General features: G+C 35.7%; 1 protein-coding gene across 2 annotated transcripts in view; it reads right to left on the minus strand.

Moving 5' to 3' along the window:
• MIB1 (MIB E3 ubiquitin protein ligase 1) overlaps positions 1-24,727 on the minus strand; it is a 140,059-nt gene that overhangs the window by 79,722 nt on the left and 35,610 nt on the right. For both annotated transcript variants that reach the window (XR_013486236.1, XM_078153468.1), the window contains exons 6-10: positions 20,378-20,582; positions 17,685-17,868; positions 15,795-15,939; positions 14,624-14,757; positions 6,798-6,905 (exon numbers count right to left, since the gene is read on the minus strand). Coding sequence is in view for 1 of the 2 variants with exons in the window: in XM_078153468.1 (XP_078009594.1) it covers positions 6,798-6,905; positions 14,624-14,757; positions 15,795-15,939; positions 17,685-17,868; positions 20,378-20,582 (776 nt within the window). In the remaining variant the exon portion in view is untranslated. The remainder of the gene's footprint in view (positions 1-6,797; positions 6,906-14,623; positions 14,758-15,794; positions 15,940-17,684; positions 17,869-20,377; positions 20,583-24,727) is intronic.

Consider the following 24,727-nt stretch of genomic DNA (forward strand, 5'->3'; position numbering starts at 1 on the left):
ACCTATTTGTAAGACTGAAATTTTCTACCTTGGAATAGATCACTTAAAAGGAAAGCATAAATGACAAAATACATACCAAAGAGAAGCTGCTTGATATGGATGGAGTCATTTCCAGCACAGTGCATTTATATTCCTATGTCACAAATCTGAACAATAAATACTGAGGCACATAGCTTGATACTTTCTTTAAAGCACTTCCTCAATCTTTATACTTTTCTAGTAAGAGTATTGTCTCTTTCCACCCCCAAGACATAAGGCTTTACCAAGTCAGAGCACCCAGTAACAAACAGTAACCAAGCATTTTTCTGGACTCTTGACTCTCCCTTCAACCCATGCATCCATTCAGCTGCAAAATCTTGCTGTTTCTCTACCTCCCCAGGATATATCTATCATCTTACCTGTCCTCTCTGATCATATAGCTACCCCCTTAGTTCAAGTCCTCTCATCACCTCTTGCCTAGTTTATTGCAACAGTCTTTTAATTGGTCTCCCAACCTCAAGTCTCTGTCCACTCAGACCATCCTAGAATTCTCCTTAAGCACAGATTTGACTGTCACTCCCCTACTCAACCAACACCACTGGCTTCCTACTGCCTTCTAGAATCAAATTTAAATTCCTCTGTCTAGCTTTTAGGACCCCTCACAACTTGGTCTCAATCTATTTTTCCAGTCTCAATAGACATTACTCCTCCCTATCACATTACTCAATCCAGTCAAAATGGCTTTTTCCGACTCTACCCATGACACTCCATCTGTCTTTGCTTTTGCACTAGCCATGCCCAATGCCTGGAATACACTCCCTTCTCACCTCCACCTCACAGTACTGCTCTTTCTTTTAAGACACAGTATAAGCATCATTTTTTGCATGAAGCCTTCCTTTATTGCCCCTAATGCTAACGCCCACCCTCACAAACTACCTTGTACTTCACAATCTTGTTTATGTTTGTATGTTAACTTTATATTTATATTTATTTACATATGTACATCTTATGTCCCCATTAGAAGGTGAGCTCCTTGGCAAGTAGGTATTTTGTTGTTTGCATTCTTAGTGCAATGCCCAGCAGCAAAATGCCTGACACATGTAAATGCTTCGTAAAGACTGCTCACTGACTGAAGATAGAAATATTTCATTCAGCATTGGGAGCTAGGTGGTATGATAGATAAGGTGGTGGGCCTGGAGTCAAGAAGACCCAAGTTCAAATCCGGCCTCAGCACTTCCTAGCTGTGAGATCCTGGGGCAAGTCATTTAACCTCTCTGTGCTTCAGTTTCCTCATCTGAAAAATGGGGATAATAACAGACTTCCCAGTGTTGTTGTGAGGATGCAATATTATTTGTAAAGTGCTAAAAGACTACAACCAAGTTTCTTTTTCTAGCTCCTCTGAGTTAGAGAGACCACCTTACCGACTTTACTTCTTCCCAAACCTTTTATAATTTCTATTGCTCTCCTGAGTAGTCGCTTCAAATTCTCCAGATGTAAAAATAAAGGTCAGTATTAGGTCACAAGACAACATGGAAGAAAGAACAATAACTGAAAGAACAATAACTGCCTTCTAAGGGGTCACCCTCAAGAAACTGGGGATATAGCCCCGACATCGTAACTTCCCTTAATCTAGTATTCAAGAATATTTAAAATCTTCTTAAACTTTTTTTGCATTCTTACACTATATACTATCTCTCTAAATGAGTTGCAGATCCAACACAATAATCCTGGACTCTCATTCCATATCAGAAATGCTTCTGTTATACTCTTGCTGACTCCCTAGCTCACAGCAGTTGTTCCAAACCCATATTTCTCCCTGCCTCTAAAAATGCAATCCTCACACTCCACACATTCAGCAGATGATTCTGTCTCCTACTTTCACAAGCCTAAGGCCACTCAGCAGAGGCCTCCTCAACATCGCAATTCTGTTCCCCTCTAGCTGAGAGGAAGAAGTGCCAATGTTCTTGCTAAGAGTATGTATACTTTGCTACTGATTCCATTCTGTGCCTTCCTCTTTAAAGACTTTGCTCCAACAGTTATTATTTATCTAGTCCAGTCTCTTCATCTCCACTGACTCCTCACAACATGCCTACAAACTGGGAAGAAGAAAAAAAAAAACACCACCTCCAATCCTCAAAGTCTTCTGTTGTTCCTTCCCCTTCATTCACCAACTAACCCATCTAATTCCTTCCCTTCCCTGCCCAAGTTCTTAAACGAGCCAGTTAAAACTATTTCTTTCACTTTCACATTGTTCAACCCTCTACTTAACTCCATGGCAATCAAACTTCCAATCCCCCTGCAATAGTAATTTCTGTCCTTCTGTGCCATGGTTCACCAATGACCAACCAGCTGACAAATCCAAAGTCCTTTTTTAGTCCTCATCGTTTGCATCCTTTGCATAAATAGAATCCAACCCTTCTCAAGGAAGCCTTCCTCATACCCTCTAGCTGATCACTAATGGCCTTTTCCTACCTCAAATACCATACAGAATTTAGCCTGGTCTTCTCTTACATAATTATCATTACTATTTTGTTTTATAATAATTTATGTAAGATGAAAGGTAAATATGGTGTTCTGGACAGACATTTGTAAACTTAAAACGGATATATAAATGTGAGGTAATATTATAACAGGAAAGGGTACTGAATACAAAGTCAGGAGAAACCCAGGTTTGAATTCTGGCCCTGGCACTCACTATACTTACTAATTATGTAACTTTGAGGAAATTACAATCTCTCTGAGCCTCTTTTCTCTTCTATAAAATGAAAATAATACTTTCCATATCTCCCTCATAGGGTTGTTACAAGAGGAAAGCATTTTGAAAACCTTAAGGTACCAAAACACCACAAGTTTGCTTAGTTTTCACACTGCTGCTATGTAGATTTCCTACCTAGTCTCTCAGGCCCATGAGAAAAAGCACCAGGGTTAGTTAGTCTACGCTGTGATGTGCAGGATTTACAGAGCACTTGGATTCAGGCCATACAACTGCTACTTGAGGGACCCTGGTCAAGTCACTTCTCTAAGCCTGTTTCCTCAACAGGAATAGAAGGAGATTAGACTCATCTCCAACGTCCCTTCTAGCTCAAAGTCTATGGACCTATGATCAGGAACTATATAATACAATGTGTTTCTGGAATTAAATTCTACGTCAGTATGCATAGAACTGCTACACTCTTACAGCAACTCAGTTTTGTGTTCTAAATAACACTTGGTTAGAACCTAGTTGAAGGTTTTTTTAAAGGCTAAAATTATGTGTTTTTGTCCTACCTCACTTTGTATCATGGTTAGCACTACTTTCATTTCAGTTATGAGACATATCGACAATTTGATGGGCCTAAAATTAGTATACTTATACAGCTAAGCTATCTTTTCATACTCTCCACAACAGTTTTACCTATATATTAAAAGGAAAATAATATGAAATCTTACTGTACTGAAAAGGAAAGGTAAATTCCAAGAGACAAACAATTTCCCAGTATACATCTTTCAATTTTCCCTAAAGAGAAACAGCAAAGAATAATCATTCTATAACTGACCCCTCAAAATTTTAAATTTACCAAATTATTTGGTTTGCTAATATTTCCCCAACCAAATTAAAAATTGTTAATGGTAACCAATATTATATGGAAAATCTAAAAGGTTAAACGTTAAGACACTTAATTCAGCAAAGAGCAAACATTTATTCAGTGCCTACATGCTATGCCCCCAAGCTAATCATAAAGACAAAATGGAGAAACAAAATAAAAACAAAATAGCAAGTGATTAGATATGAAAGGGAAGAGTTAAAGACAAATCCAAGGCTATAAACCTAGGTGACTAAATTAATAAATCAAAAGGTAGACAAAATCTCAAGATATTTTTTATTGAGTTGTTGACAATGTCACTTCTTACAATTTAAAAAAGAATGAACTGTTAATAGACTTGCCAAGTTTATGGGAATTATAAAAATGAAAAAATTTATATTTTTCACAAAATGAAAAAGTTATAATGTTGTCTGATTAATGGTTTAAAAAAATGCTCATAACCTAGACAAAGAAAAATGTTTTTAATAGTATGAAACTATTTATTTTGCTGAAAATTTGTTTTTAAAAATTTGCTATTAAAGAATATTTTAGATTATTTTAATCATATTTATAAATATGTTTCTTTTTTTGTGTGTCATATCTGTTCTATTGCCTCTAGTACATTTTCAAAGGAAAAAAAAACAACTGAAAATACTAAAGAGGGACCAACTTAAGACGGTGCCACACATTCCATTTCTCTCCTAGTAACTTCAGATTTCCTTCAGTGAGATATTATTCTATAGCATTTCTCATAGAGTTAACTTTACTCCCACTCATTCCCTTTGCATTAATAGTAGCTAAGCAATTCAGTCTGTATTTGAGACTCCATTAAAAAAAAAGGTCCCCCCCCTTTTTTGGTGGGGGGGCCCAGGCAATGGGGTTAAGTGACTTGCCCAGGGTCACACAGCTAGTGTCAAGTGTCTGAGGCCACATTTGAACTCAGGTCCTTCTGACTCCTGCGCTGGTGCTCTACCCACTGAACCACCCACCTACCCCCTAAAAAGGACCCATTTTTAAAGAATTATGCCAACTACTCTCTTTATCTTCAAAATCACAGGATACACCTCACAGCCCCTTGCTGCTTTCTGTTCAGATAAATAAAAGTAAATCACATCAAGTGCCATCACCCATATCATTCAAAACTCCAAGCCTGGCAGTATATACAAATTTATCCAATGCTTCCATGCTGCCAGTCTTAATAACAGAATTCAAAATCAGACAATTAATCTTTTTTATTCTTTAAAAAAAATATCAAGCATAAAAGGAACTCAGCTTTACTGCCTTTTATATTAGCTGAAACAACAAGGTTTTTTTATCTACTTTGAAACTACTCAAATTAAAATGCAGTCTTGTCTATAAAGATTCTTATGTCACATCCCAGATCAAAATGAAATAAAATTATGTAATCCTTCTCCTCTTAGTTAAAACTGAAGTTATTTTAAATCTCTTTACAATCACCATAAAAAAATCACTAGGCTTAGGGATTAATGAAAAAAGAAAAAGATGAATATTACTAAAGCAAACATACACTCTATATGCAACTATCAAAAAATAATAAATAGTATTACAATGGCACAATATGAAGCAACCAGAGCAATATCTCCCAATTCAAGGCAATCAGTGTTTGCAGGACCAGAACCTTAAATCTTAAATCACCACCATTATAATCCCTGAGGGAAAAAAAAGGTGACACTTTTTTTAGCTAAAGATGACCACAAAACCTACAAGAAGCATGATGTGCTTTCCCACTTTTAGGACACTATAGATTAATTTTTCATTATTAACATTACACAACAGTTTCACATTCAAAAAGTAAAGCTTCTGCAAGGAACGCACTTAGTTAAGTGATACTGCTCTTTAAACAAGATGTTAAAAAAAACCTGTATTTATATAACCTAAAATAACAATAAAGAAAAATGTGACGCATTTCTAAATAAGCCTAAAGAAGATACGCCAACACAGGTCAATATGATTTTAGCAGGAAGAAAAGTGATAACAACAAGAACAAAGTTATTCTCTTCTTCATCACATTAAGCAGAAGTCATATCTGGATAAAAAATTTCTAGGGACAAACTTAGCTAAAGTTATAATAAACTAGAAAGATAAGATATTTGATACACACTACCTTCAATCTCTGCTAATAGAAGGAAACAATGACGTGGAATAAAAAGATGCCCACTGAGCCTGTCACTAGAATGCTAGAAGGCTCTCACAAGCCTTGGAGCAGGTTTGGGGTAACTAGTGACAGAAAACTCTTGGCTCCATCATAAAGAGTCACACAAACACCAGTGGATTTCCTGCTAACCAGCCAGCCATTCAATCTCAGCAAATGAGCATGCAATTAGCATTTATCCTACTTCTTCTTATACTCATCCAGCATTACTAAAGAAAACAAGAATTACATAGAGGACAATGCCCTGTTCTAGCCCTTCATTTCCTCACCTATAAAATGAAAATGTTTGAATAAGGTTCTCTTGTGGTTCTCAAATTGCCCAGTGGATAGTGTAGGATTTAAGTCAGGAAGAGGGCAGGGTTTGGCCTTGGAGTCAAGAGGACCTGAGTTCACATTCAGCCTCAAACACTTAACACTTACTAGTTGTGTGACCTGGGCAAGTCACTTAACCCTGACTGACCCACCAAAAAGAGTAAAAGAAACAAAGAGTGAGGAAGACCTTAGTTCAGATCCTGGGTCAGACCCTTACTAGCTGTGTGATCCTGGCGAAGTTTTAACTTCTGTGTGTGTCTATTTCCCTACCTATAAAATGAGTATAATCATATCACCTACCAACAAGGTTGTTGTGAGGATTGAATGAGCTAACACAGTAAAGTACTCTGCAAACCTTGAAGAACTACATAAATGCTAGGGTTATTTCTTTCCTAGTCTTCCTTGATCTTACTACCTTGCCTCAATTTTATCTCAAACTTATCCTGCATGTGTCTTGTTTATTGTACGTAGCTATTTGTATGGATCCCTCCTATAAGACTAGGAGCTTCTTGAGAGTAGAAATTGTTCTCTTGGGATTTTTTATGGGATGAGGGAAGGGGTCTTTGTATGCCCAGCGTTTAGCACAGGCACTTAATAAATGCTTACTGACTTGACTTTTTTAAAAAATCAAAAAGTGCTGATGGCCCTGAAGTGAAAATTAAAAATAAAATTGATATAGTTAGAGGAATAGGAGCATATAATTCAACTATTTTCAACTATAACATTTCCACATGTGCCTATATTTTTGTTGAGACTAGTTATTTAATTACCTCTGCTTCTACATCCACATTTTGCTTCAAAAGCAGTTTTAAAATGTCAACATGTCCATTCTGACTAGCAGCTTGCATGGCAGTGTGTCCAGCACATTGTCCATTTACCTGAAAAAAACAAAATAAAATGATTGTCAGGATAGCTAAGCATAACTCTAAATACCCAAAAGATATCATATGCAATGGTCTTTAAAATTCTAAAATGTCAGTTATCTTCACATATCTGTGATTGCACAAGCTAATTCTTTTTTAACAGCCACAAATTCAGTGTGCATAGAGTATGAAGTAAAGTTTTTGATACTATCTTTATTTTTCCATTTATATTCCTAAATCTGAGCTAAGTTTCTACCATGGAAGTAAATAGCATATTTGTTATTTTACAAATCTGTTATTTTATAAATTTTTAAAGCAAACTGCAAATAACAGAATTCATGCTTTCAAGTCTTATCTTTTCTGCTTTATTTGAATACGTTTTTGTTGATGGTTACTAAGTTTAAGAGTAAATAATTTTTTTTGAAGTTTTTAAATGGACTTAATAGAAAACTTTTCATGAAGAACAGTTAGAGATGTAGGATCTCGACCACATCATGCTAGTCTGGAGACAATAATACGAAGAATAATGGGGGCTGGGATTATATTTCCATGCATGTTCACTTCTAGAATCTGAAATCAATAACCCTTTTTTTTTTAAAGGCAATTGGGGTTAAGTGACTTGCCCAGGGTCACACAGCTAGTACATGTCAGGTGTTTGGTCGGAGGCTGGATTTGAATCAATACCCTTTTTAAAGGCAACAAAACCAACAAAAATACGACAGCACAGCATGGGAGTTACAGTGGGCACTCTACCTGCTTTTTAGTACAGTGACATGTTCACAGTAAATACTGAACAAATGTCTACTGACTGACTGCTTTTAGCTAGTTCTGCATAAGAAGGGGGTTGGAATGGGTAAAACGTACAGGTATATCTCATTTTAGCAAACAGATACAACACACTAGAGAACTTGGCTAGAGAACTCTATATTCCCATTACCTTCTATTAATAAACATGGTTTATTTTATAAAAAAGCTCTAGAAAAATGGAAGAAGGGGAGAAAAGAGAGGGGAAAAACCCCCCACTATGTTTCACAGGGTTCTTCCACTGAAAGCCAACAGTTTACAGGCAAACAAATATCCTCTCGTCATGAGTTTCCCTTGCAGAAAACCATTAGCTTTGCTGCCACAAACACTGTGAGAAGGGTCATAATTCCTAACTTCCTTTATAAAGCAAATGCATCTTTGTGACAGCCACCTATAAAAATTTTAGTAAGGTTAAGAATCGATTATGTCTGCTAAAACAACAGATTCACTCAAATCACTCACTGAGGCATTATATCACAAGTCTATGACCAAAAAAAAACCCTATTATGACAGTCTCTGCCTCTTACTGCCATTTGTAACTGCTATCATTCCCTAAACCATAAACAATAAGTAGTTATGATATTATTCTCCTTAATCACTATTCTTTATATCGTGAGTATAGAAATGAAGGAACTATATATTTTTCTAGAAGCTACCAAAAGAACATAATTATGATGTACAAGGGGACATTCTATGTAGTTATGACTCACTAAGAAGTAAATTCCTACACTTGTTACACTGGAGGAAACTCAAAGTGTTTATAAGACTTCTCTTCCTCTCTTAAATTTTAAAGACTCAACTGTGTCACAGCAAATATAATACATGATTTTGTCATTTGCCTTCACTACTAACCTAATCTCACCTAATGGCTATACTCTTAAATTTCCTAAAGAGTAGGATAAGGACCCTGGGGGACCAAGGAGTTATTGCAAGAGATACTTAATTCCACATATGCACCAAGTCGTCATTTATTTATTTCTTTAGCTCCATAAAATACACAATATTTGTAACAGGGTTTTGTAAACAATTTTATATTAATACTGCTTCCTTTTTTCTAAATGGAAAAGAAATTTCTTTGCCTTTTGGGAATAAAGTATGACATTTTCTTTGGACAAGATGCCTCTCCCAAAGTAGGCCATCTGAGCTGTTTACTAAGATTTCATAAGGCCCTTCTTACGGAAATGTACATTTTAATTGGATTAAATTAAAAAATCACTGTGAAACTGGATTATGTTATAGTGAAAGAAAGAATACAGTCAATGGAATTTAGTCATCTATTTCCTCAATGGATGTTAACAGTACAAACAACTGATCATTTATAAAGCATTTTAACATCTGCAAACCACTTTTACATATACTCTCATCTACTATAACTACTATTATGTGCAAAATCTGAAATTTTTTAGGGTTAAATAAGGGTTTTACTTGAAGAAACTGGGAATCATGGGTCTATACCAGACCTGCACAACTTGTGGCCCAAAGGCCACTTGCAGCACACCAAAAGATTTTGAGCAGCCCTCGAAAAACGCAGAGAAAAACATCCTCTACATTATTCACAGGCCACCCAAAATCCTTTGGCAGGCTGCAGGTTGTGCAGGCCTGGTCCACACCAACTGTTTGATGAAAACTGAAAAGGCAAAATTTGAAAACTACTATTACTTAGTTTCTATGGGCAAGTTTATATTTTTTGCTTTTTTGGAAAACAGCAGTACTGAATGCCTTATGACAAAAGAATTAAAAGAATTTAGGAGCTGGAAAAGACCTCAGTCGTTCTTCCCCTTAAAAATTTTAGTCCCCTCATTTCTAAAACATACAAAGAACTAAGTCAAATTTATAAGAATACAAGTCATTCCTCAACTGATAAATGGTCAAAGGATATGAACAGGCAGTTTTCAGAGGAAGAAATTAAAGCTATCTAGTTACATGAAAAAATGTTCTAAATCACAATTGATTAGAGAAATGCAAATCAAAACAACTCTGAGGTACCACATCACACTTACCAGACTGCCTAACATGACAAAACAGGAAAATGATAAATGCTAGATAAAATGTGAGAAAATTGGACCACTATTGCATTGTTGGTAGAATTGTGAACTGATTCAATCATTTTGGAGAGCCATTTGAAGCTATGCCCAAAAGGCTATAAAAATGTGCATGCCCTTTGATCCAGCAATAGCACTTCTAGGGCTGTATCCCAGAGATCATACAAATGGGAAATGGACCCACATGTACAATAATATTTATAGCAGCTCTTGCTGTGGTGGCAAAAAATTGGAAATTGAGGGGATGCCCATCAACTGGGGAATGGCTAAACAAGTTGTGGTATATGAATGTAATGGGATACTACTGTGCTATAGGGGGCGCAGCCAAGATGGCAGAGTGAAAGCAGTGACTTGCTTGAGCTCTCCTCCAAACCCCTCCAAAACTCATAAAAAATGGCTCTAAACAAATTCTGAAGCAGCAGAACCCACAAAAAGACAGAGTGAAACAAATTTCCAGCCCAAGACAACCTGGATGATTGATCAGAAAGGTGTATCGTGCCGGGCTGGGAGTGCAGCGCAGCGCAGCATGGGCGCGCAGGCTGCAGCAAACCTGGAGCAGGCCTCAGAGGACTGAATCTCGGGCAGCTGTGGAGGTTTCCAGACTCCTCAATCCACCAATGCCAAAGACAAATTAGAAGGTCAGTGGGAAAAGTCTGTTTCTGTCGGTGCCTGAGAAAGGAAGGCGGGGTTTCAGCTCCATTCCCCAAGAGTGTGGCCCTGTGGGGGGCAGCTGCTTCCCGAGCTTCCGGCCCACAGACTGAGGGGGAATCCAGTGGCTGATCAGAGAGGGATTGCAGGGATCTCTTTGCCAGTGCTGAGGCAGGAATCTCTTGCTTTGCCTGTGTTGGATCTGGGCCACAGTTCTGGGCAGTGCTGGGGTGAGGAGGGCGTGGCTGGTGGAGCTTGTAGTGGTGTGGAGAGGAACCCCTCCTCACAGTTACAGGACAGAAAGGAATACTTGTAGTCACAGGCCAGGAAAGGAGTAAACGCTGCTCCTCTTATCATACCACCTTGGAAGAACTGAAAATTTACAGGTCCCTACAAGTATCTCTGAAAACAGCTGTACAAACCCCTGAAGCTTGGGACAGTACATTCTCCACATTGGAAGCAGATTCGTACCTTAACAAAGAGTTTAAAACTCAAGTAATTGGCCGGGATCATGAGCAAGCAGCGCAAAAAGAGTCAGACTATATTATCTTACTTTGGTGAAAAAGAAGACCAAAATATACAACCAGAAGAAGACAACAAAGTCAAAGCCCCTACATCCAAAGCCTCCAAGAAAAATATGAATTGGTCCCAGGCCATGGAAGAGCTCAAAAACGATTTTGAGAAGCAAGTTAGAGAAGTAGAGGAAAAACTGAGAGTGATGCTAAAGGAGACCCAAAAAAATACTGAAGAAAATAACACCTTAAAAAATAGCCTAACCCAAATGGCAAAAGAGGTCCAAAAAGCCAATGAGGAGAAAAATGCCCTAAAAAGCAAAATTGGCCAGATGGAAAAGGAAGTCCAAAAGCTTACTGAAGAAAATACTTCCTTAAAAATTAGAATAGAGCAATTGGAAGATAGTGACTTTATGAGAAATCACGACACAGTAGAACAAATCCAAAAGAATGAAAAATTAGAAAACAATGTGAAATATCTCATTGGAAAAACAACTGACCTGGAAAATAGATCCAGGAGAGAGAATTTAAAAATTATTGGACTATCTGAAAGCCATGATCAAAAAAGAGCCTAGACATCATCTTTCAAGAAATTATCAACGAAAACTGCCCTGATATAGTAGAACCAGAGGGCAAAATAGAAATTGAAAGAATCCACAGATCTCCTCCTGAAAGAGATCCCCAAAGGAAAACTCCTAGGAATATTGTAGCCAAATTCCAGAGTTCCCAGGTCAAGGAGAAAATATTACAAGCTGCCAGAAGGAAACAGTTCAAGTACTGTGGAACACAATCAGGATAACACAAGATTTAGCAGCTTCTACATTAAAGGACCGCAGGGCATGGAATATAATATTGGAGGGCAAAGGAGATAGGATTACAACCAAGAATCACCTACCCAGCAAAACTGAGTATAATCCTTCAGGGGAAAAAATGGTCATTCAGTGAAATAGAGGACTTTCAAGCATTCTTGATGAAAAGACCAGAGCTGAATAGAAAATTTGACTTTCAAATACAGGACTCAAGTGGAACATGAAGAGGTAAACAGGAAAGAGAAATCATAAGAGACTTATTAAGATTGAACTGTTTACATTCCTGCATGGAAAGATGATATTTATAACTCATGAGACCTTTGTCAGTATCAGGGTAGTTGGAGGAAAAAAATTATATATATGTATATGTAGATAGATAGATAGAGGGCACAGGGTGAGCTGAAGATTAAGGGGTCATATCTGGAGAATAAAATTAAGGGATGAGAGAGGATTATACTCAGAGAAGAAGAAAGGGAGAGGTAGAATGGGGTAAATTATCTCACAAAAAAAACCAGAAAAGTCTCTTACAGTGGAAGGGGAAACAGGGGAAGGTGAGAGGGAATGAGTGAATCTTATTCTCATAGGATTTGGCTTAAGGAGGGAATAACATACACATTCAATTGGGTATGGAAATCTGTCTTACCCTACAGGAAAATAGGGGGGAAAGGGGACAAGAGAGCAGGGGGATGATAGAGAGGAGGGCAGATTGGGAAAGGGGTTAATCAGAAGTAAATACTTCTGAGGAGAGACAGGGTCAAAAGAAAGAATAGAATAAATGGGAGGGCAGGATAGGATTAAGGGAAATAGAGTTAGTTTTTCACAACATGTCTACTATGGACGTGTTTTGCATAACTGCACATGTACAACTTATATTGAGTTGCTTGCCTTTTCAATGAGGGTGGGTGGGGAGGGAGGAAGAGAGAAAATTTGAAACCTAAAGTTTTAAAAACATATGTTTAAAAAAATGTTTTCACATGCTACTGGGAAATAAATATAGGAAATGGGGTACAGAAGTCTATCCTGCCCTACAGGAAAATAGAAGGGGAAGGGGATAAGAGAAGGGGAGAGAGATAGAAGAGAGGACAGAGTAGGGGAAGGGATATTCAGAATGCATGACATCTTGGGGTGGGGGGAGGGGGGAGATGGGGTGAAAATCTGGAACTCAAAAACTTGTGGAAGGGAATGTTGAAAACTAAAAATAAATAAATTTATATTAAAAAAAGATACTACTGTGCTATAAAAAATGATGAGTAAGCAGATTTCAGAAAAGCATGGAAAAAACTTGTAAGCAGAACCAGGAGAATGTTGTACACTATAGCAGCCACGTTGTGTGATGACTAACTTTGATAGACTTAGCTCTTCTAAGCAATGCAAGGATCTACGACATATCCAAAAGTCTCATGATGGAAAAATGCTATCCACATCCAGAGAAAGAACTATGGAGTTTGAATGCCCACTATTCGCTCTTTTTTTTTCTTCTGTTTTGTTTCTTCTTTCTTGTGGTTCCTCCTATTGGTTCCAATTCTTCTTCACAACATGACTAATTTATATGTTTAACAGGAACATTTATGTACAGCCTATATCAGATTGCATGCTGTCTTGGGGAGGGAGGCAGGGAAGAGGGGAAAAAATTTGAAACTCAAAAGCATATGAAAGTGATTGGTTGAAAACTAAAACTAAATTAATTAAAAATTTTTTTTTAGCCCATGGAATTCTATTTTTTCTCTGAATCTTCTGAAATCTGCTTTTCTAAATCCTAGGGTACACATAAGACTATTTCTGGATTTCTTCTCCTCTACCAAAAACTGTAAGAGGAGTGTTCAATTCCTCAAGTGGCCCCCTTTAGTTCTACCCCAGCAATTAGTACCACCCTGTTAGTGAGAATCAGATGCAGAACAGAGTTTCCCATTATTGGTTCCTTCATCTTTTGAAGGATAAAATTATCATAAAGACAAATCAAGAAATTATAAGATACATCCCTTTTGCAGAAAGAAAAAGCCTCAAAAATCCAAATAACTGAAGTCCCCCACCATTACTACTAGATCATGCCTCATTAGGCTAGTGATCTGTTTCCCAAACTCTATTTTATCTTTCTGACCCTGTCTTCTGTTCTATACTCCAAGAATATAATCACTTTTGATTCTCCCTCTACTTAGTTTCATTCAAATGCTCTCCAACATGCTGCTTCTTCCCTTTCTTCACATGGGTATACCCTCTGTACATACAACATTATACCAATCCTTCTCTCCACCATTTTTACCTATCCTGCTTCTTTTGAATAGGAACAAGGACACATCTTTGCATAGGAAGAACAGAGACTTAAGTTGCAATGACATCTCCTTGATCATAAAGGACGTTGTAAAAACAGTCATAGTATGATGCTAACAAGGCCAAATCCTCAAATTTCATCCCCAAATGTCAATTTCATTCACATCCAATGTCAAAGAATTCACCTTTAACTCAAGCTAGTTATTTCGCACACATGAGTTTTTGGTAACAAAAGAGACTTGAGAGTGTATCACTGATTCAGGGAAAATATATTAAAAAAAAATCTCAAAGCATATATCCTACTGATGTGATAGTAGAGTGATTATATATGTATATATGCCTTATATATGATTTTCTCTCTCTATATATATGTATTTTATATATGAAGGGCATACACACACTACTTTCAAAAGAATTTAGCTTGACAGTTTTTCATACAAAATAAGCTGAGAAAGCTTATTATCCCCTTTAAGAAACAGGGGATAATGAAAATAACAAAGTTGTTTACCATCAAATAGAGGGCAACCTAGGCCAAATTTTTATTCTGGAAGAGAAAAATTGATATTAAACTTCTCCAAAAGGAAACTGAACCATCTGAAAGTGAAAAGGGTTGTTAAGTTTAGAGACACTTATAAATTACAAATGCTTACATCAACATCTGGTCTCTTTAACAAATCTTCTACTTTAGCAACATCTCCATTAGCAGCAGCTTTAACTAATTCTTCATTAAGGTCCCCAGACTCTTGAGTTTCAAATAGTTTCTTCAAGAGTTGAGATAGTCTCTCTGAAAATACAAAGTAAAACTGTGGATATAGGAAAATGATGGAACTCAGAATTTAAAACATTAGAAGACATGTTTTACTATGTCTTAATTACTTCTAGAATTATTACACTGCAAACTATTTTCTTTTTTCCTATATTACAAATAATTTATCATATAAGCCATAATTATACGACCTGAAATTATGGTACACTATAGAAACCAGTATTAACGTGTTTCTTCAAAATCACTGTTTCATGAATTTGGAAACAGATTTGCATAGTAAAGGCAATTCAAAAATTTGTATTTATAACAAAGATGTTATGAACTGACATACTATGATGGAATTCACATTGAAAAACAAGTTTTTTACATTGCTCAAAGACTGGTATTTGAAAAATGAAAATAATTATCCCAACTTTCACTTTCAAGCACAATAGATTTTATAGCCAGTCCTACTAAAGTCTTAGGAATTCGATGTTCTACAATTATAACAATTCTTTATAATATCATATATTAAGTTTTTGTAAAAATGGTATTTAATCTTTTTTTAGTTGAGACTACAATTCTAAATCCTAATGATATATTTCTAAAGTTACTGTCTGCTTTGTTTTAATCAAAATAAGGCATAACTAGCAAGAGGGTTACCACTTTTATAAGCCATTTTCACAGGCAATCCTCCTTCCTGCTAATCTGAACCAAAACAGTATCAGCCACTACAGGTGTTCACCAACAAAAAGCCCTCACAACCCAGTTCTTAGATACATTTACTGAAAAGGAAAGCAAGTAGAGGAAAATTGGAAAGATACCATACACATTACTGTACTCCCTTCATCTACTTCTTTTATTTACTTATCACTGCCAGAGGATGATTTTGCTCCAACTTGAAGCAAACTATTTAATTAAAACAATTAATTAAAAAAAGAGAAACAAGAATGGAGAGCACTATAAAATAACACAGTACGTCATCCAAATTTTTTATGTAACTTATTTATAATTAAAATTATACTTTGCCCTTGAACACATTTAAAAAATAAACCATTTTTTTAAAAAGTACATACCCCCAGATGCATTGCTAATAGCTGATCCTGCTGATGCCACCTTGGAAACAGCTGCAGGATTATATGTCCAAGATGTCCCACAAACTTCTACCTTTAAATCACTGTCTGAATAAATCTGCTGTACACGGCCAACTTTCCCTAAGGTCTTAAAAATATGACAAACAGCCATAAATTTTCACATATAAAATGACTGTCACAAAGTAATTTGTTTGTCATTATTAATATATTTTTAAATGACACCTGAGTTTAGCTTTTAGCTCAACCAAAAAAAAAATGCTAATCTTACTGAAGTAGGTTCTACATCTGTGAACTAAATAGTACAATGTACTAATACATGAAATTAGTAGCTGTAGTTTTATTAAAATATCTCCCTAAAATAAAATCAGAATTATTGCTGAACAGTTTCACAAAGAATAAAAACAAAGATTTAACAAAATCATTCAATCTACCATTTTTCATAAAAATCCCCCTTTCATCATATATTGATTTTTTTTTTAAACTAAAGAGCACTACCTCTTCTCCTTCTTACAAGCTACTTTTATATTAGGACAATGAGCCAAAAAAGAAAAACAAAACTTACAATAAACAACATTCAGGTTATATAAATGAGCTCTCTCTTCAAGGACACCATATAATATAAGGCAAGTGTTCAAGCTAATTTATCACTCACAGAAATTAATGTTGTTAAGTAGTTAATGCAAAATATTTAATCTTCAAGTAAAGTTCTAAAGTGAAAATACACTGAAAGGGCAGCAGAAACCTTCTAATAAAATAAATAGATAAATAAAATAACTACTAAAAGCACTAAATCACAATGACTGCAAGCCTCCTGAGGGGAAAGGTCTTGAGAAATCATTATCTTAAGTGTCAATGTTTCTTCACCTCAAAAACCACCACAACAGTAAGTACATCTGGAGAGATATTAACTACTGCATCAAATCAACAAAATATCAGTGTATGAAACAGTTTTGCCCCGTAGCAAAACTCATCTTGAAACCAGAACTTATATTGAAGTTCTAGTATACAGCTGATTTTAAAAATCAAGTATTAAGCTCTGGAACCCTGAAAAATTATGCTTATGAATAATGGAAAAAAATTATTTAAGTGCTGCAGCCTCAAAAGGAAAGAAGCATTATTTTCATAACTCACATTTCTATAGCTTTCAAGGTTTACCAAGCTCTTTCTTTCCAGCACTCCTGTGAAGCAGGTAGTGCAAACATTTATCCCCATTTTAGGGGAGGAAAATGAAGTCCAGAGAGGCTAAGTAATTGTTCAAGGGTCACAAAGCAGGGCCTACATCAGGCTTCTGATTCTCTACAACACCTCTCTAGAATGAAAATTTACAGCATGACAATTTTCACTGTAAATAATAACAAAAAAGGATCCCAAAACACAACCTTTCAAAAATAAAATTAATTATACATGAAGTGCCAATTAATAATGCTTTTCCTCACCGCCTAACTCAGGCTACAGAAAATTCTATCTTTTCTGTTCACCATATCTGGAGGGGATGGAATCTATTGTCTATGAATTCTAAGTCTGAATCCTGCCTCACACTTACAGTAATTGTATGAACATGGCCAAATCACTTAATCTCTCAAAGCTTCAGTTTCCTTTTATGTAAAATGGGAATAAATTTGAGCTATTATTATTGTTAGAAAGTGAAGCAATGGATGAAATGTCTCTGGGAAGGAAATTTAACTTTTCTATATTCCTTACCTTCCCCCCCTTCATTAATTCTTAACTGAAAAAAAAAATTAAAGGTTCACCTTTCAATAAATAATAGCTCACTCAACTCCAGGAAATTTTACACTTATCTGCTTACAAATCAACAAAATATAAACTAATAACAAGTTCACCTAATCAAATGTCCCATTTTTATATACTTACAGGAAGCATAGCTTCTGCCCATTCGCCATGACCTCTTTGTAGAAGCTTAATTCTTTCTAGATCATAACAAACCTGAACAAGATCACCCACTTGAAATTGTGAAGTACCCCCTTCTGCACCCTGTGCAGCATCCCCACTTCGGACAACATTAGCTTTAGTGAGAACAGCTGGATTGAAAGTCCATCTGAAAAATAAAAATAAATGGCAAATTATATATATATTTTTTTAATTCTTCAAGTTGAACTATTTTTGACAATGAGTTTTCTAAGAAGGAAAATATTTTTAAATGTCAGCACCAAATTCAATCTTCAAAATATTTGCAAAATATTTTAATTTTTTTAAAAGAAATAAATTGTAATGATCTTTTAAAATCATCTTATAATCAATTTGTGAACATACAATCCATTATAATTCGTTCATATATAATTATACAGGGTGCACATACACACACATACATAATCAATTTATGATATTTCCTCATCTGTAGATTTGCAAGGAACAGGACCACTATTTTAAAGTTGAGTTAAATTATACATATGCCAAAAAAATGAAAAAGTAGCATAAAGCAATTTAATATGTTACTGAAAATTCTGTCTGAAAAAAAAATACTCAAGTGATCTGGAAAAGTAATAGTGCCTAAGAGCATATAGAAATCGAAATATTAAGGGTTTGGAAAATGAAAATGCTGTAACTCAATTTTATGGTGACAAGCTTACACAAGCTTAAAAGGAAAAAAAACCCAACCTTTTAGAATATCTTTAACAATCTCATTGGGAAGATTTGTATCACATGATATATAACAATTCTTCATTATCCACATTTTAGGAGAAGAAAACAAGCATGGATAAGGCAAGAAAAAAATCTAAAATTATAAAATTTAAAATAATTTACATGCAGTTTTTAAACTCACAAAATTTGTGGCTTGCACACAAACTATGTTGACCCCTAAACTCCTCCTGTCTTACTGTCAGACGGGGATTTCACTGCAAAATAAGTTTTACCACAATGTATACCTCCAAAAAAGGGTGGAGAGGAGAGTCTCTTCTCAAAGTATTTACCTAATTCTTAATTAAGAAAAATCAGAACCAGAAAATAACTCCAGGGTCATTCTATGCTAGTCTCTGCTTAAGGCAAACCACGCCAGAAGCTAACAGCCACATAAGGAGGGAGCACACAACAGTAAGTAAGAACACTAGATCTACAGTCAGAAGACACAAGTTTGACTTGGAGTTTTCCTAGTTACTGAGCAAGTCCATTGGCTTTCTTTCCACACCAAAAAATAATGATAGTATTGCTAACCAGTATATACTTTTAAGCAGTGTTTTTGCATTGAATTAAATAATGTATATATAATGATATAAAATTTGAGCAACTATTCATATTGTGCCCATCAATTCTATTTTAAAAATACCTTCAGAAATGGAAATTCCACAACTCCCCTAAATAGCCTAGTACAGTAATTCATTGTCCCTATAATCAATTACATCATTTAACTAGATTCCTTTGCCTGCATAAGGAAAAAGAGGGAAACTGGCTAGTATACTTGAATAACCCTTAATATAATGATAATCCATAGCATAATCAATAGTATGTAGCCTTAGAGTCAATAACACCCGAGTTCTAAAAATGACTTTTCCCTGTCCCCAACCAGCACATATACTAGATATGTTACTCTAGGTATGTCATTAAACCTTTTAGCTTCCATTTACTCATCTATACAATAGAGATAATATTGTTAGTACTTACCTCATGAGGCTGTTGTGAGGATCAAATGAGGGAATGTATTTAAGTACTTCTAAAATCTTAAAGCACTTTTTAAGTGTCCCTTTGTATTATTAATATTATTAATCTCTATCTTTTTCCATGGAGTTCAGAAAGAAACAGTCCTGGGACAAGTCACTATCTTGCTATTATTCTTTTATTGTTAATGTTCTTCAAACTACTGCATAGGTGGATAAAATAACTGCTATTTTTAATAAATAAAAAGCATTGGAATTGGTTTTGTTATTACTGTCATGGTTAAACAACTTGAGCTCATTTCACAATTTCTTTACAAGGCCTATTTAATCTCTCTCAATATTCTCTTGGTCATTTCTACATCTTCTTAGGGTCATCACACCTCTCAAAATGTGACTGTCAAAATCAGACGTTCAACTCTTAGGACCTAACGAAAGCCAAGCAAAACAGAATTATTTTCTAATTCTTGAATACCACATTCCTATTAACTTTCTAATAACATGCAAATGTAAATAAAAAGGTACAACATTACTTATTCAGGGCAGTCTTCTATGACACATTACAACTTTCAGCACTTTCTCTGCTTCATTTGTTTCAGGTCAGTCTTATAAAATCTTTTCTCGTTAGGGATAGAAAGAGGGATTAGACCTGTAATTTCATTGGCATAAGGAAACTTCCTCTACCAATGTAGGTCAGCACCATCTTTGTAATGTATAGTATTAGAGAGATGCCTAAGGTGCATAAAGGTTAAGGAGCCTGCCCAAGGCCACAGTTAGAGGCAGTATTTCCTTATTGTTTATTTTTCCTCCTAAAGTGGAATACTTTAAGTTTTTCTCTATTAAGTCAAATTCTACTTGTCTCCAAATTAAAAAGCTTTTTAGTTACATCCATTTTTTTTTCTAACTTTTATATACACATCCCAAGTGTGTTACTATCTAAAACTGAATGTCACCAACCTATTGCCACTCGGGTACTGTACTACAATGTCATGATCTTCATCAATGCCACAAACTGTTCCAGTTGTAGTTAAAGTCTCAAACATGCCATCAGTCCATCCTCCATGCCCATGTTGCAAAGACTGTACAATTTCTAGATCAAGATCTATGTTTACTAGGTCACCAATCTGTAGTCCACCAGGATTCCGGTTACCATTCTGCTCACCTGTAATTGAGGGGAAAAAGGGAGCAGTCATAGGAAGGACCACTGGATTAGAACAAGCATAGTTACCATGATTCTATAAAGCAACTACTCTAGCGCTATCTCCACTGACTGGGTTTTTGTCTTGCATTTTTAAAAGTACAGATGCAAAATCAGTTCAGGATAAAATATGAGATTCTTGAATCAAACATTTAATTTTCCTGTTTTTCAAAGAAGTCAAGTAAATCATGTCTGCCTTTTGTGATTCACTAAAACCTTTTATACTAGAGAGAGGAAAAAAAGTTCACTACCTAAATTTACACATTACACAAGCTACTCTATATTGACAAAATGAAATAAGTAGATGGATATAAGGTAAAGAGTTAAAATATAGTTAACTGGAAGTAATTCACTTAGTGGAATCTGTTCTACTGATTAGTTGTATTTTTTTCCTTTTCTTTCCCAAGAAATAGTGTACCCAAATTTTAAAACAAAAATAAAAATGTTCCTGTAAAGATTTAAGTCCATGTTGTACAAGGTTTTTCTACAAAGCTCATCTTAACGGTGAATTCTCTTCACCGTTGCTGACTGGGTAAATTTCTTTTGCATCTTTATTAAAAGTACCTAGATTGAAATGAGTTCAATTCAGTTCATTTCAAACATTTATTAAGTTCCCTGTAAGAAGCTGCTCCAGGCACCAGGGATACAAAGATATAAACAAAAATAATCTCAACCCTTAACAACCTTACATTTTACTCAGGAGATGCAGTGAATATAGATAGATAAGATAGATAGATAGATAGATAGATAGATAGATAGATAGATAGATAGATAGATAGATATAGATATAGATATATCTATCTATCTATATATAGATATATATAGATAGATAGATATAGATATAGATATAGATAGATAGATATAGATATAGATATAGATATAGATATAGATATAGATATAGATATAGATATATAGATAAATAAATACACAAGATAATTTAAAGCCAGAAAGCATTTACAACTGGGAGGACTAGGAAAGGTCCCATAAAGGAGATGGCACCCAAGCTGCACCTTAAAGGGATTTAGGGATTGCAAGAGGTGAACACTGAGTGCTTTGAAAACACAGGGGACAACTTGTTCAAGGGCACATAGATGAGAGCTAAATGTTAGCAAAAGCTAACTGAATACTCTGACTAGAATGAAGAAATATATAAGGAAGTAAACATGAAATAACATGAAAGGTGAGTGCCAAATTATGAAGGGCCTTCAGTAACTGACTTGGTATTTTTTAATATCACAGGAAAACAGTGAAGTATCATCAGAGTGGTGTTTTAGGAACAATAATTTGGCACTGTGAAGAATAGATTACAGACATGAAGGCCAAGAAAAAAATATTTTAAGCACTCTCCTAAAACACAGGAACTATTAAGATGAGTCTACCACATAAACAACTACCAAAACACCTGGTTAAGAATATGGCCTAATAGGGGGCAGCTAGGTGGCACAGTGGATAGAGCACCAGCCCTGGATTCAGGAGGACCTGAGTTCAAATGTGGCCTCAGACATGTAACACTTACTAGCTGTGTGACCCTGGGCAAGTCACTCAACCCCATTGTCTAGCCAAAAAAAGAAAAAAAAAAGAATATGGCCTAATTCAGGGGTTTAAAACACTCTGACATTTGTGACACTAATTAACCCTTAACTTATTTATATAATCTGAGTCCCAAAATCCATGCACAAGGGACTCTTGACTCACTGGTGGAGGTCAATCAATGTCCCCTGTTTGAGAACCAAGCAAAGTTAGTAAAAACAGGAGAGAGGAAAGCTCTGCTTCCTTCAGACCTTCTTCGAGACTCTCTTCAAGTCACTTCGGGCACGTCTGGCTTCCAGCTTTCAAGAGAGAAGATGAAGATGCCAACTCCACTTCAGGCTACTGAAGAAGATGATTCTGCAGCAAGCAATTGTAGCTTGCTACAATTGAAACTTTGGAGAATTTCCTATTGGGTGAAATCTAGTACTCTATCTTAGATAAGCTGAGTTACCTTGCTCCCAATGAGAGAGCTCCTTCACCCTGTATTGCCTGCTATATATTCTTCTATGTATACTTTCTCTGGCTTCTGTTTTGCTGTCAACTTAGATAAATGGATTTTTTTGCTATCTGTTATATGAATTCATTGTGGAACTAGTATTTTGTGGGAAAGGGGTCAAACTTTGGATATAAAGCTTTGGTCCTCCTTTCATCCATTAAGAAAGAACTATCATAAGTTTAGCAGCTGGCTCCAACCTCCCATTTCTCCAGACAGGTATTAAATTCTCCCTTAAAATAGGGTGGAGGGAGAAATGAGGCACATGATACCCCTATTCTACACATGAGGGACCCATTCATTTAATTTATAATAAAGTTACCTATATACACAAGGCCTAGTAAGGAAAACCAAAGCCACAAGAAAAGAAATACATCAAAATGATCAGGCTGTATTACCACATCAAGATACTCTCAGGATGAAACCAATGCTGTTTCACAATAATATTGTTCCTAAATTATAGTCAAATTCTACCAAATCTAGGCTAACCCTTTTATTTTATAAGAAAACAAAACAACCAAAAACAAACATACAAAAAAAACCCACCTCACTTTAACATATGCCCTAAGCACCCACCAAATCATCATATTAGGGAGAGCATATGACAATAAGGAAGATATAAAAAAAATTTAAAATCAAATGCTATGAACTAAATTACCTATGGGAATGAAAAAGAACTATATCAGTACAGAAACAGAAATCTACAATCTTATTATGAAAGTTCTATTATGATCTACAAATCAAAGGAGTTAACTTTATAATGCAAACTTTTTATGAAGACTTTAATTTATCATATTGTATGTTGATTTATATGTTTCCAAGCAAGCTTCCCAATTAAGTGCTTCTAGTTGTTGGCTACTTTCCTACAAGGGATAGTGTTTGTACCCTTAAACCCTCAAAAGGGCAAAAAAGACAGAAGCCTAGGGCCTAAGGGCAGAGAGAGCCTATGTAAGCAAGAAAAACATAAGGTAAGCATCTTCACTGCTTGCATATACCCCCTCCACTGGGGATACCACAGAAGAGGTGTTCTAGCCTAATTGTTTAGTGTTTAATCATAACCCTAGGCAACACAAGTGCTACAAATAGAAAGACTGACTGTACTGAAAATAATAAAGGAACAGGAAGGCTCTGACTGGGAAAAGCAGGCCAGGTATGAGGGACAAACAAAAGGGTAGAATGTTAAACATTAAGTCAGAGTTGTTAGGAGCTTTTTGTTGTTCTTACTGTTACTGTGTTAAACAAGTATTTTATGGATTTTTTTTCTTTAATGCACATCTCTGTCATTTCCTAATGATGCTCCCTCTCCTTGATACCATAAAATTCTCCCATGCAACTTATAACTAAGCAAAACAAACCAAATCATTGGCCATGTCTGACAACATACACCTATGAAATGTCTTTGATATACTAGTAGAAAATGTGAATCAACGATAAACTGTACAGTCAAACAAGCTCTTTCTAATGTGTAACACGTTTCGCTAATCACTGGATGGAAATGAAGAGCATAATGCTCTAAAATGGGAAAACCAGAAGAAAAGACTATATCCAAAACATTCCCTCCAATTTTTATTGACAAATTCATTCACTACCATTATTCCAATCATCATCTTCATATAGATAATGTCTAAATATTTACAATCAACCTGGAATTTTCTCCCAAGCTTCAGACTCCTATCTCCAATTGCTTATTGGTCATTTCCACCTGGGTTTCCCATTAGCACCTCAGATTAAACTTTCATTTCTCCCAAAACCTGTTCCACTCCTGACTTCCCTGTTTAGATTTCTTTTTTTTCCTTTTTTGGCTTTTTGGTGAGGCAATCAGGGTTAAGTGACTTGCCCAGGGTCACACAGCTAGTAAGTGTCAACTGTCTGAGGCTGGATTTGAGCTCAGGTCCTCCTGACTCCAAGGCTAGAGCTCTATCCACTGTGCCACCTAGTTGCCCCTTCTGCTTGTATTTCTGACACCACCACTAACTTACCACATTCAAAAAATCTGGTGTAGGCTTTTTCACTTTGTCCTCTGCCTAACCTCTTCTGAGATGTGAAGCTTTGGACAAGTTACTTCCTCACTTCTGGGAACTCCAGA

This window comes from Phascolarctos cinereus, unplaced genomic scaffold (genome assembly GCF_003287225.1).
Source record: "Phascolarctos cinereus isolate Bilbo 61053 unplaced genomic scaffold, phaCin_HiC Scaffold_4;HRSCAF=312, whole genome shotgun sequence".
NCBI lineage: Eukaryota > Metazoa > Chordata > Mammalia > Diprotodontia > Phascolarctidae > Phascolarctos > Phascolarctos cinereus.